Consider the following 13,377-nt stretch of genomic DNA (forward strand, 5'->3'; position numbering starts at 1 on the left):
TCCAGAAATTACCCCTACTATGTATAGTATGTATATTATGTTGGCCGGAAACCATTAGCATCATGTGACCAACATCGCAAACACAGAATCGTCAGTATAACTAGTATAACCACAAGGCGTCCATTTTTTCCACCATTTGCTTTTTTCCCTCTGTCAAAATGCTTTGCAAAATGTATTTTATTCGGGAAGCTCATACACGGTGCGAGGCCACAGCCTGCATGTTGAAAGATCAACCCAGACAGGAATGCCAAACAGTACACAAATACATTGTTTTCCTCCCTCACAAAGTCCTTGGAGGCAAGCAGAAACGGCACTTAATCAAAGGCCCAGGTGCCGGCCTGTCTCACTAAAGCTGTAGCAATAGGCAGTTAAAGCATGAATTAGCAGTCCTCCTTCGCGGATCCGCCTCAGAACAGGCAGACCCCCTAGTTCACGAATAGAAACGGGTAGATAGCATGCTATGGAATGTGCCTCTCTCGCGAACACACTATCCTCGCTGAACAAGTGCTTTATGTTCTCCATAACAAAGAAATGTCTCTTCAACTGTTGCTAAAATAAGTATAATTAGATTGAATAAGAAACTTGTCATAATTGTTAATCACCGAACCCTAGCTCCAGGAGATACATTATGGGCGGTTTGATTTGCCTTCAAAGATTGTATACATGTTGTTGCTTGAGCGATGCTCTTACATCTCGCGAGGTCTGGGTGACACGTTGCGAGACGTTCGACCCAGTCAGCCGACTGAGCATACTTTGCAATAAACTATAGTACTTGGGAAATCGAACCTTGTGTCTGTCGTATCACTATCATATGGTGACTGTGCCTTAGTTTCCATATGCGGAGGGTCTTCAGGGCCTAGCAACGGCTCACAAAGGTCAGGCTAGATGGACCTCACTCAACGCCGCCCATTCAAAACCTTCCCGTCAATGAGCTAAAAGCAAACTTTGACGAGTTCCCTACCACAGGGAATGCCTTGGGAATCCTGGAATTATTCAGCAAAACTCTGAAACTGGTGGGCACTCATGCCCCCCTAAAATCCAGCCGTGCCAAGCCTACACCATCCGCCCCATGGTGCACCCCTGAGCTAGCCTCCATCAAACGCTCAGAGCCCTAAAGAAACAGTGACGCAGAAACCATAACTCGGCAGACTTCACCAACCTCATCTCTGTGCACAAACCATAGGATTCGTATTATGGAGGCGAAAGCCGATTACTCCACCACCATGGAAGCAGCCTCTAACAGGAGCAAATACCCCTTTGAAGTAGCGCATCGAGCCAAACCCTCACCCGACCGAGGAAAAATGAACAGAATCAACACATCACATTGAAGAAAATTAGACAAATTCTGAGAGGCCATCGAATCAACCTCTTGCAGCATTAACATCCCCTGCATGCATCCTGCCCCTCTGGACTAAATACTCTCCCCTTTCCGCCAGATCTAAGAATGATTGCCTCCCTCAAAACTACTTCTTACTCTGAAGATATAATTCCATCATTAAACAATTGACACGGCCGGCGCTCAATGCGCTCCTCAGCATCATCAAGGCCTCCCTCGGAAAAGGATCATTCCCGGACACCCTCAAGACTGGTCTCGTGAGCTCTTTTGAAAAGCAAAAATACCCACCTCTTTTGATGAAAAACACTTTTTAAAAAAAAAGAACGACCTCTTGATAAAAAAAGCAACATCTTTTCATAACCAAACCCTAGATCCAGACTACCAGGCCAACTACAGGCCTATTATGAATCTTTTATTGGAAAAAACTTGGAAAAAGTATTTGCTACACAACTACTTGTCAGAATCGACATGACCATCAGTCGGGGTTCCGCCCAAAGTGTAGCATCGAGAACACCACCATCCAGGTGGAGGATGCTCTCCAAATCATGGATAAGGGGGACTCGTGCCTCTTTGGCCTCCTACACCTAATCGGCTGTGTTTTTCACCGTCATCCACTGCATCCTTATCGTTCTCTTCCCTCCTTGCTGAATGGATGGGATTCTCTGGCAGTGTCCTGAATTGGTTTACCTCCTACATCTCAGGCAGGCACCAGGTTGTCCAGATGAACTCCTTGTTTTCTAACCAACTCGATGTCTCCTGCGTCCCGTGAGAAACCAGAGAGTATTCTCCAAGTAGATCCTGGGAATCCCTTATTCAAGTGGCCAGGGAAGAACCGGCCCCCTCAGATCCCCACCTAACAGCAAACAAGCGGGAAAGAACCTGGGTAGGGGAGCCCGGGTTTTGCTTGGGGAAATAACCCTGGGGAGACGCGGTATTATACCAGGGAAGAAGATGGAGGGTTAAGTCCACAAAGCTTTTGTAGACTGCTCCATATCTACCCCCCCTTCCTCCCAATAAATCTCCCTTATCCAAAGCAAACAAACCATCCGCATATGGTAAACCCTTTAAGAACCCCAAACCCCAGTGCAATGGGAAACTACATGTCCCAGGTGTTGCATACCTGAATACTCCCGATCATTCTTCTCCACCGACCCCTAATTATTTTCCTAACTCAATCTGCTTTAACAAACCACCTTTCTCCCCCCCCCCCCCAATTCATTTCACAAACCCTACCAAGCTTACCCTTCAAAAAAAATCACCTACCACCCCCCCCTCCCAATCCCCCAGGACGAAGGCTATAATTCTATAGAATACCTCTTCCCCATCCTAAAACATAGGACATTCAGAAGCACTGCCCCCTCCTCCTTTTTCCGCAGGAATACCTTCACACACCACAAAAGACAACTGACTAATACCAGAGCTGTTTACCTGAAATGTCCCAATGCAAGGGTCAGGCAATTGACCGGAATATCACACCAGACTGCCCTTTCCCTTCCCCACAGGGATAAAAAGGTGGAGCAGAGTACACTATTTGAGCAAGGCAGACCGCACAACGAGAGCTATCCAAACCTGGCAATAAAACTAATCTGGTGAACAGATCTTTAGGAGGCCACCCTGGTTAGTGAAACAGGGAACACTTCTGGGAAGTCGTCCAGGACAATTCACAGTAGCTTGGAGGGCAGCCAAGGCTAAGTCTTCGGAGTAGTGGGGGTGATCTGAGGTCTTGGATGAGCACACAGTAGGACAGCAAGAATTAGCCCTAGACAGTAGTTTATCAAAAATACCTAATTTATTAGGCCCATAACACACAAGTGAATAATGGAAAGAGTAACATCACTACTGAAATACACACTATGTAAAATATATGTAAAGTCACTTTTCGGTCCATGCAGTAAAGTGTGGATTCCCGCCGAAACCTGTAAGGAGGGAAAGCAGCCAAACTAACACTGGCAAACTCCAGAGATGGGTCTCGCTTTATAAATCCCATCCTTCGAAGATTGGAGCCTTGTGCTCAATGTAAAGTTTGCGGGTAAAAGCACAAAGTACAATATCCAAAGGGGTAGTAAAGTTAGGAGGCTTCTGGAGTGAGCAACATTTGATTCAGAGAGTCAAGGGAGGATCTGCTGCGGAGAACAAAGAGGTTCCCAACTTGCAGACAGCTTTAAGAAGCAGAGGCCACCCAAGCCAAGGACCACAAGGTGCCCTTTGTGCGCATTACGGGGTTGGATGGACTAGGGTCCACCAGAGTGGAAGGAGTACTCACTGCCCTTAGCTCACTCTGGGGCCAAACCTGGCATGTTTGAAGAAGGTTGCCTGGAGTAAGAAATACCCTCCTTGGTTAAGCTTCAAACTGCACAGGCACTGCAGGTGCAGATGCAGGTCTGGCTTACAAGAGGACTGCATCTCGTCACGATTGCACAGATTCAGCTCGTCTCAGGAAGGTGGAAAAGTCACCAGCAGCAGCCACTGTAGCACTGATTCAGGGGTGCTCAAGTCTCACGGTCTGACGCATGCTTCCCTCGCAGCCCAAAGCAACTAATAAAAAGATGCTCTGCAGTGCAACTAGAATTCCCCCAAGCTCGAGACAACTCAAACCACGCTCCTGCACGGGTGCCAAGGAACACGCAGGTCAGTTCACTGGAGGGCCCACAGACACTTCTGAGATGGATTGTTAGCAGGGCACCAAGGAGGCAGAGAGCATTGGTCCCACCACTCAAGGGGTTGAAACACGTTTGCAGGCTTTCTGAGATAGAGAGCAAAGCAGGGCTCTACACCAGGGGGCTCAGGGTGCCAAATCTTTTCTGCACTGTTCTTCTCTGGATACTTGGCTCATCTATAAGTCGATTCAGACCTATGGGTGATCTGCGGGTCTGCATTCAGAACCCGTTGTCATATCCCAAAGTCCAGTGAGTGCTCACATCCAGCTGACCAATGAGTATCTGCCCCACTCATGCATGCCAGCAGTGTTCAATCAGGGACTACTGATGCTCTTGTGCACACAAGACATCCTGGCACCAGTAGTGTGGATTGGAAAAAGACAGTCTCTGCCCACATCCTGGGTACCTACACACAATATGCATTAGCCTGTGAAAAGTGAAGGCTTTCATGGGTGAATGCATACCCAAATAAGGGCCCTCCAGGTCACAGAGCAGGAGGAAGGCCAACAGACAAAATTGCAAAGGAGAAGACAAGACCTTGCGGCACAACCATGACACTATCGGTTGGTGCTCGGCCTGTACAGCTTATGCTCTCTAGAAAGTAGCTCACTTGAGTTACTGTGATTTCTGCTGAACTTTTTGTCAAGACTTTAAAGAAGAACAAGTGCATCAGAGCTATTGGTTTTTGTCCATTAACTTTGGCCGCCATGGCTCCATAAAGACACCCTTCTGATCCTACTGGCTTTGGCTGCACTTGTTCCCTCAGATAATTGTAGACCCCCCATTGCTGGCATGAACATTCCTCTGCCTCCCATTGGGAGACCAATTGTTTTACACTGTGGGAAGTATGTTCAAAATCTGATTCTAACCTTTCCTTCCTTTACAACTCAACTGTATTGGTAACTGCACTTAACTGAAGTCACCCTCGTGTGCTGGAAAATGTGTTAGCAGAAAGTAATCCACTTTTGTCTTTTAAAAACTGAACCCAAACTTTGAATGTTACTAGTAGACAAAGCTGTTTAAAGAATGCTCATTTAAAACTTGTGTATACTTGAAATACATATTTATATATAACTGAAGTGTTACTTGGCCACTTGTACATCTATACAGCTGCACAGCTCACATTACCCCTCTTAAGATATGCCCGACTGTTCAGTCACACTACCAACTTGTGTAGTACAGGCCTATATTTAAAGGTGGGTTACCTAATACCAAGCAGATAAGTCTTGTGTAGTCCTCACCAGTTAGTCTGCACTAATTCTTACCAAACAAGTACAGCAACCCCTGCCCTAGCGAGGAGAGCACATGTGTGTACACACACACACACACACACACACACACACACACCGTTTAAGACTGATAAAGGATAGGACAGTTACTCGCTGGGTAAAGAAATCTGTGTAAGTGAATAGTCTTACAAACCATTATTTAAAAAATGACGTCCTTGAATAATTATCCCAACTGTTTAAAAGTAGGTTTGGGCACTTTACCAATCCTTACTTCCAGAACTGTCGACGCAACAATGGATATCCTTCTCAATCTCTCGTCTGCCTATGAAACGGTCAACCATACCATCCTGCTCAACCGTCTTCGTGACAACCTGGCTATCACTGATCAGGCTCTGGCCTGGTGGACCTTTTCTTTGCTGCACGACTCTCCCAGGTCCAAATTGGGTCCTTCCGATCATCTAACTCCCTCTCTACCTGTGGTGTTCCCCAGGGGTCCAACCTCTCGCCCTGGCTTTTCAACCAATACCTGGCAACTCTCACCCACTGCATTGCCCTTTTCCGCTCCAATTTCCAGTGCTATGCTGATGACAACTCATTTTCCAGCTTCCCTCATCTCTGACTGCCATTCAAGGTGTGCCGCCAATGATCTTTGCCTGAATGCCAGTAAGACGGAGATCCTCCCCATCGGCACACTTGACTCCTTTCCCCACTCTCTGGCTGGCCTCGCTTAGCCCCTCCTACCCCCCCCACCTGCGAGGCCAAGAATCTCAGGGTCATCTTTGACTCCACACTGTCCTTCTCTGCCCACATCTCTGATGTCTCTAAAAAGTCAAGCGTCCTACTGCACCTCCTCAGGAGGTACTCTTCCTTTCCGCTCCCTCCCCCAGAAGCTCACTGTCTCCCAAGCCATGGTTCTCTCTAGGTTGGGCTAAATCTACTTGCCTCTACTTTTCGTCGTTTTGCAACTAATCCAGAACAGGACTGAGAATTGTTCTTGGCTTCAAGCCCTGGGATCGTATCTCTCCATTGGCTCCCAGTGGTTGCAAGGATTAAATTCAAAACCCTCTGCATGGTCTATAAGGCTTTCTGGGGCCTGGGTCCAATACCTTCAGCTATCCCTCCGCACATACCTCCCCTCTCGAGCTCTTCACTCCACTAGGGGGGGGGGGGGGGGGCGTGGTGTCATTTTTCAAAGAAATTAGCTGGTGGTAGAGCTCAGTCTTCAGCTGGGGCCTCCCTCTGTAACAGCCTACCTGCCCCTCTGAAATGTGAGAACCATCTCCGATTCCGGAAGCACCTCAAGACCTTCCCTTTTGCTTCTGCCTTCGCCCCTCGCTCCCCTGCTGATCGGTTCTCTTGGTACTGTGCCCCTGGCCACACTCTGACACTCTTCCGGGCCCAGGTACCTGCTCACCCTGCCACCCCCACGCACAGCCTCCGCCGCCCCCCCCCCCCCCCCCCCTGCACTGGGGTCTGCATCTGTACCCATACAACCCCCACCCTTCTTTTTCTCCTGCAGTTAAAAAATTCCCTGTCTGCTGCCTTAAATCCAGCACTTGCCACTTGCTGGCTGCATTACCACTGTTTGTCTTTATCAATTTATGATCTGTTTTTCCTCTGCTCTGCAATGTCCACTTTTCCCCCCCCTTTCCCTTTCCCATGCACTTGCGCATTCTCAATGTCACTGAGTCTAGTAAGATCATGGTTTTTGTTTCTCCTCCGTTCCCCTCCCTTGACTTGTCACTCTGAAACACTTGTGTACGAGCGCGATAGAAATTAAATATCAATTAAGTTATGCCAGTAAGAAAAGCCCCAGTCTATTCAAGAAACAAAACAAAAAAAGCTAAACCCCACAGATAAAGCAGACGTCCATTGTCCATGAAACCTGGCTACTGTATTTGTATGCTCATAAGAATGCTGAACCTTTGAACATGGTGTATTCTTGGAAAATGGCTTCCATAATACCTGCATACTAAGAAAGTGGAGCCCTTACCCGTGCCGGGCTGACACCAGGGATCAGGTCTTTGGCCACCTCATTCTGAGCATTGATTATGTTTTGAATCCGCAACTCCAAATCTTGGACGACGTCCACCACTGCGGTGCAGTATCGATCGCCACTGCAGCGTCCCCTGATCAAGGCCATCTTTATGGTGGATAAAATGCGCACCACAGCAGTCCTGCGGAGAGGAGAAACAAGAAGTGACCACGGCTGCTTACAAGAACAAGTTACACAGAACAGTTCAACAGGCGAGTGAGGAGGCTGCCGTCGGCCTAAAAGCTGATCCTTAACACACTCACGAGCACAACCTTTACTTGGCCTCCCAAGATGGCGCTTTAGGACTGCAACGTCCACCAGGATCAATTGCAGAGAAGCACACCTTCCATAGTGCTTATATACTTCCATAAGCAAATCCCATGAAAGCAGGCGTGCCTTACTACAGTCTCATATTGAAGCCACACCAGAAGACAATCCTATATAAAAAAAAAAATTTTTTTTTTAAAAAGTATGAGTCTACCCAAAAAAAAAAAAGAAAAGCTGACCCGCACAGTAAGTGTGCAGGAACATTTCTACTGAAAGACCAAACAGGCAGAATGTGCATAGTAACGCAGAGGGGAAGCATGTACATACAGCGTGATGGCCTCTGGGCCACAAGGGGCTTCAAGCAAGAGACTTTACAATATCCGAGGTACATGTCTACCTGGGCTACAAAAATTTGTATTCAGGCCATTCACAATGTAGTGCAAAGTAAGATAAAGCACCAGAACGAGCACAGAAATGCTGAGAACTTGCTGAGGTTCACCGCTGAAACCAGATGGTCTGGAGTAAGTCTGCACTGCTGTAAGTGTCGTCTCGGATATGCTGGGAGGCACCCAGCTCCTGCTTCTAGCCGAGGAGAGCCCGGTTAGCTTGAAGCCAACAGCTACCAGGGTCACTTTTGACTCCCATGGCCAAGTGGTGCCTCACAAACATGCATAAATGATATTAACAGAGTTTGTGAGAATGTAAATAAAGAAGAATTAGGAGACATGTAAATCCAATGCATCAGACATAATGGGGTGGAGAAATAAAGAGTGCAGCCCATGTAAAAATTAGATTTGCAGTGCACTTTGTATTGGTTCCCTAGTGGTAGCTCCCGCTTTTACTGGGTGATGCCAGAGTCCCAGAAGCTGGTTTTAACGCTTACTCATCGAACCCTTAAACAGTGCGCACTTGCTTTCATAATTCTAATTTGGACATGGAGGCAAGCTTTGCCGCCGAGCTCCTGCACTTGGTGCCAGAAAGAGGTTAGGGCTGGAAGCTCGGAGGCCAACAATGCAGGTACAAATAAAAAAAGTAGCAACCAATCTCTGCTGGGGGTTTAGATGCATGCGAAACTTGCAGCCCTAGAATAGGTCTGGGAGGGGGGTATGCGTGTTAAAAGGAAGGAACAGGAGGTTCCAGATTCAGCAGGAACAATAACTGGGCGACATGTCACTCGCCCAGTGTAGGCAAGAGTTGCTTTCATTCCATACCAACGCCTTTCTTTCAAACATCACAAGCACACAGACTGACTTTAAACATTACACCTGGAAATAGTGGTAGTAACTTCAGGGGTGCCAACTAGGGAGGCCGACGAGAAGGGTCACTTGGAGGGCCACCCCGAGAAACAGCAGCCCAAAAAGAGAATATACTTTCATGTGGAGGGCAATGATTTCTGCAGAGTAGCTCTGGCTCCTGGAAGGAGGTGGAGGGGTCGGGGGTGGGGAGGTTAAAGAAAGTACACCCACTTCTTCCTGCCAGGATCCACAAACCTGTACTCTGGGTGGCCGGATGCTCAAGGAAGGAGCGAAGTTCCGAACCAGCACCATGCGTCGCCCAACAATCGTAAGGCAAAGCTCTGCCTCACCAAAGTAGAGGGCACCCTTTGCAGCACTCCTCTCCCCTGATCTGGTGGGAACATGTAGATCACAACTCTTGCTCGATGGACTAATCTCCACGAGGCAGCGAACATAAGCAGGTACCGCTTTGCTGCCAGGAGCCCGATGATATAGCGGAATGGACCACAGAATATTCATCCCAAGACATTAGAGCACTGCAGTTTTCCCCCCTCACCTCAGAAGCCCTCATCAAATCCTGCGACACTGTTGGTGCAGTACCCTTTGGGTGCACTACCACAACCTTCACCTCCTGGCAATAGGAACCCAACATTTGGTATAAGTTTGCACAGGTTGGTAGTGTGGCTGAGCAGCCAGGCTTATCTCAAGAGGGGTCAATGTGAGCAGTAGGGTGGTTATACAGATTCAGTGACGAGTAACTTACACACAAGGTTTCGTGATTAAACAATTTATTTAACAGTCAGTTTGAGTAAGCCTTCGTAGGGGGCAATAAGAGTAACACAAATACACACCTAGTTTCTCTATCTGATCAAGTACCCATTGGGGATGGCAGAGAGACACTTCCTACACCCTCAGGTGACTTAAATAGCTAGGACACTGAACATTAATACATCACTGGTACATTTACATCAATACTGAGGTGTCAAAGAAAAGGGTTATAATAAAAGAAGAGATCACACAAATATTCTGAAACGGGCAAGTACTTTTGAACCTCCAACGCAAAGTAAATTAACCCCTTCCTGGAAGGAAAGAAGAGTCATTCAGGGAGCCAGACCAGCCAATGTCAATTGGGCAAACGTGTAGGTGTGCTGAAGCACTTCCTGCAGTTAAGTAAAAGTCTTGCACAATGTTTTAAAAGTCTTTATAGAAAAAGTAGAATCAATGTAGGGCCACAAGCTGTTAGATTTGTGAGGAGTAGAAGATGCAGGCAACTCTACAGAAGCAACCAAGACCAGTCTCAACTGAGAGCAAGTAAGGCTACAACAACAAGTGGTAAGTTCTTAGGTGTACAGTTTCTTTGGTTAGAAGAAATTCTTCCAGCTGGCTTCTGTTCCTGTACAGCTCTGCAGATCCAGTTGTTCCTGGGCCTCAGTCGTGGGGAAAAGAGGGAGGACTTCTGGCGACTCCTGCACTGGGACGGTCAACAGCAGAAAAGGACAAACTTCGATTCAGCGGCACTCGCAGTTTCAGCTCCTCTGCACTCAGCAAATAGCACCACTGCGATTCTCGGCTACCACTTTGGATTTTCCTCGCATCTGGGGTCGGGCACTCTGCTGAGGTGGCTCAGGCTTGGCCAGTCCTGCTTCCTGGCAGTCCAGAGGATCTTCCACAAGCTTGGGTCCGACTTAAAAGTGATGCAATCCAATCTGGTGTTCCTCTCCCTGGCACTTCGGTTCCAGCAGAAGTACAGCCAGCTCCGAGAGGATGTCCAGACGAGTTCGCTTTGGGGTTGATTGGTCCCACCAATCCAAGGGGAGAAGTCGTCCTTGCAGGGCTTCTCTAGTCGAGGCGAATTTGGAGCTTCAGCCCTGCAACAGGGCTTCACCGGGCAAACCAATGGTCCAGGAATTGCAGCAGGCGTCTCTTCCAAGTAGTTCTTCGGATTCCTTCGTCCAGAGGTCGACTGCCTTCCAAGCCAAAAAGCCTCACCTTTTATGCAGGTTTCTCTCTCATTCATTCATTCCAGCCTAGCTGTCACACAGCAGGGTGGCTGTCCTTGCCAGATAGCCAGCTGGCCAATCACCTTAGGATGCATTTATGTAACCAAGGGGATTAAGCAAAGGGAGTTCGGCCACCTCCCTCACATCCTGCCGCTGCCAGACATACTGAAGCCAGAGGCAGGCTTCACTTGTGTATCCCGTTAAAGGCAAAATGAACTAAGAGACCAAACCTGGTTTGGCTCGCAGAGTAAATCTCAAGAAGGACCTTTCCACAAAGAAATGGCAAGAAAAGATGACTAGGGCCATTTTGACAAAAATGGCACCCAAGATACTGCAGCTGCGAATACAGTCCGCAGTAAAAACACCATAGTTAAAAGTAAACCACTGCCACCAGCAATTAATTGTGGAAAGGGTAACAAAAATCCTACATGAGAAACTAGACAAAGGGGATACTAAGTAACCCCTCCATCACCCTATCCTAAGAGTGTGCTGGGTCTAGAAAGTTACAAAGTCAATTTCACTGCTCTTGGAAACAGTTTATCCAAGAGAAGGTATTAAACCTTTGGGAAATCTAAGACTTCCTTGTGCCACTGCACTGAAGGTGCTGTGTGTCACAATGCAATGATGATGCCTATAGAGTTTGTCAGACTTCAAAACCAAAAGAAAGTGTGACAAATCACAGAAAAATATATGAGAGAGTGTGAAAAAAAAGGGCCTCACTCGAGCAAAGGTGCTGGGGGTCTCTAAGGTAGAGCGGAGTTGGCATATTACTGAGAATTCTCCCTAACCGTTCACAACCCAACATCCATTCCAGACGACCTCTTCCATGGCTGGATTCTCTTGGGCGAGTTCAACCCATCTCCAAAATCCAGTCTTCCTCAGGGTCTTTCCAAGTCGATGCCCACCAGACGCCACATTGTGTGCCAGACGGAGACGTTGGAACCCAGGATCACCGACTGGTCCCGCGGATCCTCTGGCACTGACGCCCCCACCTGGAAATCACAGGATCGAGAATAACTCAAGGATCCCAGGGTCCACTCTGAACTGGTAACATTGCTGAACAACGTGCACAGCAACCATCCCCAGTAACTGCCAAATGCATCCTGCAGAACTGCTTACCTGGTCCCAGTTCAAGGCGTTTGATTCTTCAGCACCTCGGGCAGGCATTTTCACCCTTCTTCATCCCAGCTTCCTCATCTTGGCAAACGCATAAGGGAATCCTTCCAACAGCATGAAGGTCACTTTCCCAAGATTTGCAAGAACACTGGTCCCTCTTGGCCTCTTGTGACATTGCCATCTCCTTTATTGAGGCTCATCGCCTGGGTCCAAAATACCTTCAGCTATCCCTCTGCAAATACCTCCCCTCTCGAGGCCTTGCCCCCTCTACCTCCAACTCCCCTAGGGTGTTTTTCAAAGAAACTAGTTGGGGGTAGATCTCAGTCTTCGGCTGGAGCTTCCCTTTGAAACAGCCTCCCTGCCACTCTAAAACTTGAGAACCATCTCGGTTCCGGAAGCACCTCAAGACTTTGCTTCAGACTTTGCACCCCACAGCCCCCGCTGATCTGTTCTCTCCTGGCACCATGCACCTGGCCACCCTCCGTCTTCCGGGCCCAGGTTCCTGCTCACCCTCCCGCACTGCCTCCGGGCCACCCCTTGTACTGGGGTCTGTATCTGTACCCATACAGCTCCCCCTCCCCTTTTTTCTTCCTGCACTTATTGGACCTACCCTGTCTGCTGCCTTAAACTCAGCACTGACACTTGCTCGCTGCACTACTGTGTTGCTTTTATTTAAGCAATAGAACCCGAGCGGTGGGGGCATTACCAGAGTTGGTAAAGCCCCCGCCGCGAGGTTTCTATTGCTATTAGTATCCCGGCCCGCAAGATTTGCGTGACCGGGGTACTAAAAGCTATTTTTTTTCTGTCCTGAAACGCTGCAGCGTTTGACAGAAAAAAAAAAATAAATAAATAAAAACAAGAAAATGGCCGCCGCCAAGGAAAGGGAAAACGGAGTCAGTTTTCCCTTTCCATGGCGGCCATCGGGAGCGGACGCACTGGGAACACAAGTGTTCCAGCGCGTCCGCTCCCGAAAAAGGATTAAAAAAAAAAACAAAAAAAAAAGTGAGTGGGGTTGGTAGGGCGGGAGTGGGACGGGGAGAAAAAAAAAAATACCTGCGTCCCCGGCGGGGGAGGGAAGCCCCCAGCCGTGTGGAAGCGCAGAGCGGGGATCAAGAAGGTAAGTTGGGGGGCGGGTGGGACGGAACAGTATAAGAAGACTAACCCGAATCCCCGGCGGGGGGCGAAGGCAGCTTCTCAGCCGCAGGGAGGCTCGGAGCGAGGATGGTCCCGCTTCGAGTCTCCTCATCGGCTGAGGGGCTGCCACACCCCCCACCCCCCGCTGGGGACAAAGGCCGTGGAATCCCGACAGAGGGATTCCCGGCCGGGTAGGGACCTGGCAAGAGCCAATCAGAATGCTTGTTGCATTCCGACTGTCTCTCGCCGGGGTACTAATATTCATTCTGTTCTCCTTTTGCTCTGCACGTTCCACTTCTCCCCCTTCCTCGCACTTTTCCCCTCCCCCATGCACTTGTGCGTTCTTAATGTCACTAGGCCAAGTAAGA

The 13,377-nt window shown here is 48.5% G+C and overlaps 1 protein-coding gene across 2 annotated transcripts in view; it reads right to left on the bottom strand.

Moving 5' to 3' along the window:
- Positions 1 to 13,377, bottom strand: part of PARPBP (PARP1 binding protein) — a 75,600-nt gene that overhangs the window by 16,818 nt on the left and 45,405 nt on the right. For both annotated transcript variants that reach the window (XM_069629929.1, XM_069629930.1), the window contains one exon: positions 7,216 to 7,399. In XM_069629929.1, coding sequence (XP_069486030.1) covers positions 7,216 to 7,399 — 184 coding nt within the window. The remainder of the gene's footprint in view (positions 1 to 7,215; positions 7,400 to 13,377) is intronic.

The sequence above is a fragment of the Ambystoma mexicanum genome, chromosome 12 (genome assembly GCF_040938575.1).
Source record: "Ambystoma mexicanum isolate Mex_15411 chromosome 12, UKY_AmexF1_1, whole genome shotgun sequence".
Lineage (NCBI taxonomy): Eukaryota > Metazoa > Chordata > Amphibia > Caudata > Ambystomatidae > Ambystoma > Ambystoma mexicanum.